The sequence below is a fragment of the Nuphar pumila genome, chromosome 16 (assembly GCF_984573655.1).
Source record: "Nuphar pumila chromosome 16, dmNupPumi1.hap1.1, whole genome shotgun sequence".
NCBI lineage: Eukaryota > Viridiplantae > Streptophyta > Magnoliopsida > Nymphaeales > Nymphaeaceae > Nuphar > Nuphar pumila.
Genome location: NC_143264.1, coordinates 74,905,085 through 74,909,227, shown reverse-complemented (window position 1 = coordinate 74,909,227; position 4,143 = coordinate 74,905,085). Strand labels below are relative to the sequence as shown.

At 37.8% G+C, this 4,143-nt stretch overlaps 1 protein-coding gene across 1 annotated transcript; it reads right to left on the bottom strand.

Moving 5' to 3' along the window:
- Positions 1-1,268: 1,268 nt before the first annotated feature.
- Positions 1,269-3,381, bottom strand: LOC149813625 (expansin-like B1). Its single transcript, XM_089991163.1, has 5 exons — positions 3,237-3,381; positions 3,050-3,156; positions 2,777-2,958; positions 2,035-2,167; positions 1,269-1,768 (listed from the first exon to the last, which is right to left on the bottom strand). Exons 1-5 carry the CDS (start codon positions 3,379-3,381, stop codon positions 1,562-1,564), a joined length of 774 nt encoding a protein of 257 aa, XP_089847289.1. The 3' UTR covers positions 1,269-1,561.
- Between the last annotated feature and the right edge of the window lie 762 nt (positions 3,382-4,143).

Here is a 4,143-nt window from a genome sequence, read left to right as displayed (position 1 = left end):
ACTCATTGGTGGTTCCTTCTTATCCAGAGGATCCTGGTTGAGCTTGGCTTTGTTGTTTGTTGCTAGCTGGCTGTAGTTTCTTTTTCTTTTCCTTTTGCTTTTGTTTTTCTATATTTTAGTTTTGTTTTCTATTTTGTTCGGTTCATGGGTTCAACATTTTGTTGATCTTCATGAGTGATAATGCTGATCCTCTTTCGGCTCTCTCTGTGCATGCGCGCCAATTCTTTTGAATGGTTTTTGCGCGGGAATTACTCCCTTTAACTTAAGTCGGTGATGCAAATGCATCGGTCAGAAGAGGTTATCGGATAGGCATGTGGGTAGGGCTGCAAGCGGATTGGATATGGTTGGATATCAGATCTGAATCCAACATGCTTTTTCAGATATGGATCCTTTAAGTAAGATTCAAATGTACATTAGGATCAGATTCGACGATCGGATTTGGGTTGGATTCAGATCAGCATTTAAGCCAGATTTGGAATTGATCCGATTCAAAATCCAACCCCATTACATTTTGTATTCTACTTTTTACATTCAAAATCCGACCAGTATTATGACATGTATTTCAGATGCAGATTCAACCTTACTTCCTTGGATCTGGATTCAGATTCGAATCTAGTATTGCATTTTGGATTTGGATCTGGAAAGATCTGGTCCGAGTCCAACCCGTTTTTACCCCGTAGTCAAGAGTTCATATTTCTGTCGGATATCCGGCCGAATTATAGCCCATTTTGTGGGTCCGCTAAGATACATCATGTAGGTTTAATAATCAGATTTGGGTTCCGTTTTAGTGTTCACATCCGAATCTGTAATTGAGTCGCATGCAAACTTGAGTTCATGTAAAATTCATATCTGATTAGGTCATATAGCTTACTGGATCCAGGATGGGTAATGGTTTTTATCCAGTTATGTTGGATTTAGTAATGTCTACATCCTAGGCAGAAGGTGAATCGTCTGCATCCCATGTTTATAGTTTCTGTTTATTAGTTTCTTTAACCTATGTGATAAATATTGGCGATATTCTGAAAATATCATGACAAACATGACATTTTATTTTGTTGATTTAAACAGCAAAATATCATGAGATTCTCAAAACATCACGATATTTTCATTAATATATAAAATATTGTGATATTTGTGCTTTTATCAGCTATTTTTTGTAAGAAAAAATGGCAATTTTATTTTTATGTATTTTTATATTGTTCTTTAAAATATATTATATATTTTCTATTTTTAAATTTATTTATGCCAATATTTTGCTGATAAAACAGTGAGAAACATGAAAACTTTTACTCTCTCACAATAATTTGGTAGCCGTTTTACACCATAACTAAAGAGAAGATTGCGAGAATAACTAATCCCATGTTTCAAAGGAAGACTACAAGAGAACCAACACAAGTCCCATATTTTAAAAGGAAAAGATTACATGAACCAACCCATAAATCCCATCCCAAAAATTGCAACATAAATCATAAACCATAGATAATATGAATCATAGGTCTACCCTAGAACCAAAGTGAAAAACACACTAGCTAGAATCCAAGCAGATGAGCACCACAATATCCTATACAGCCAATTGCACCCCTGAGTCATAGACATCCTCAGCCTTCCAATTTTGGGGTATGACGTTGGTAGGGACCACCCATCTTTCATCCCCATTTTGGGCCCCACTGACCAGCATTCTCACCAACAGGGGTCCACTTGGTGGCTCAACCACTGCCCATACTGCCCCATGACTTCGGTCCACTAGCTTGCATCGAAGTTGTGTGGTCTACAAAGATACACATAATTGTGTCAGTATGTAATGTATACATAAAAATACAACTGATGATTATGAAGCTAAATTTTGATGTTTCTTAATATGATATAGAGCTAAGTGGTTTTGTTGGTATAATAGAAAACATGGTAAATTAAAACAAATTGTATTGGGGACGAAAACTCAGAAAAATCTTGGCATATATAAATTTAAAAATATTTAAAACTTGAATAAGGTATATAAGAATATAAAGATAAAGGGGAAGGTGAAAAATTGTATACCTCACACAGTTGGACAGCAATAACGTCCTTAGTGCCTTGTTGGTACCATATGAGGAACGCCAAGTAATGAGGGAAGTTGCTGTTGTCATCAATCTTGAACATGATGTTGTTGTTGGGGTACCTGCAAGAAACCCTGCACCCATGCGACCCTTTGCACTCTTAATTAGTTTCCCATGATCCCTTACCTACTCCCTACTCCCTACTCCTGCAGGAGCCTTGGCGTGTATTTTTTTTTAAGAAAAATAAAATTATAAATTAACAATCAGGATGGAAAGAATTACATCGAAGAATCTAAGTGATGAGAGGAAGGCATGGTGATTACATTAGATGATGCTCACTCATCAAGAAGATGAAGATTATAATTGCAGACTAAGTACATCTTGAGGTCCTTTTTGAACGCCTCAGGCATATTACTTGGAGTTCACATTTAGGATCTCAATTTCAATCTTTTTTGTAACGCTCTGGAGCACTAACTTGATAGGGGCATGGGAGAAATGCTTGTGCAACTAGTTTGGACATCGCAAAGAGTGTGCAAAGGTACACTGAGTTCCCTTAATCGATTGTCTGAAGATCATATTTGAAGGTAATGGAGCAAGATCACACCTTGGCAGCTATAGCCATAGCTCCTCATCATGCATGGATGTGCTTGTGTCTAACATGAGATTCTATACTTTGACAGTACCATAAAAATACCTCAGAAGAAGATGGGAATCAACAACAGTTTCACTTGAAAGGAGTATACCTCATGTATTGGACGTTGACCACACCAAGGTTCAGGAGAGAGGAGGCTGAAGTCTGATTAACAGCCATCCCTGAGAAGGCATGCCTGCTGAGTATAAAATCGGCACCATCGCTTGCACCGTGATCGGTGATGATGACCGTGACACCTTGGTCAGTGCAGTAATCCCTGTTAGTGCACTTCACCTACTCCATTAACACAAGCTTAATTTAGTACAGTGCACCAAATCATACTTTTAAAGTAACATCTCCCATTTATGCATATTACATATATCACCTGATAGCATGCTCCACATCCGACGCCGTCCCTATAGAGTTGAGAGGATGCAGAGACATCTCCACCATTAAGGCTCGCGCCGAATTTGCCGAACCCACACGCACCAGCTAGAAACAAGTTCAGTAGACACTTCAGAACATACTAAGTAAAAGAGAAGCAGAAAGAGATACAAAAGGTAGTTTCTAACCATCAGTTCCAGAGTAGTCAGAGTTTGGGTAGTACACAGCTCTAGATGACACAAAGCCATCAGCAGCATGTGTAAGCCTTATGAAGAAAGGAGCAAGCACTTCAAGTGCTAAGATGATGAATTTTAGATACAGAACGACAGCCATGGTAGAGAGAGAGAGAGAGAGAGAGAGAGAGAGAGAGAGAGAGAGAGAAAGGTGCTTAATGGTTAAAGAAGAAACGTTGCAATGTACTTATACTAGGCAAAAGTGGGATGCTGGTTGGTCCCTGGACTACATGATAATATCTAGCAAAAGAAAACTCATTGTTCTTTTTTGACATGAATCATGACCTCCTTTCTGAAAAGTAGAAATTGAAAATAAACCAATATATATATACCAAACTTTTACCATACCCACATAAGGTACCACTACATTTCTTTTAGCAGAGCTTTACATATTCAACAACCGTGAACTTCAGATATTTTCTATTCCTCCTAAAGAACAACACTAGTACAAGACCAAGAAGCTTCTTTACAAAAACACTGATTCTAAAAAGTTTGGTAGCTTTGAGTTGAAAACAGAAAAAGGTAGCGCACATTGGGACTGCTATGCTATTGTGATTGGGATAAATTAAATGCAAAAGTAGGACTTGTTTTAGTTTGGTAGCCACGAACATAGGGTGGCTAGGTTAGGCAAGTAGGAATTTGACCTCCATATATCCAGAATTTGAAGATGCACCACCCATGAAGTTTCCCCATCTTAGTAATTGGTCAAAAATAAAAAGTTCATTTGCTTTTGATTTGAAAAAGGACAATATAAGTTGAAACATTTATGGCTTTTGAATGGCTATCGGTTTCATGACTTTAAACCCCCTTTGATTCATGCACTTTATTGAGGTGGCTCATATGAAGATTTGTCATATATTGC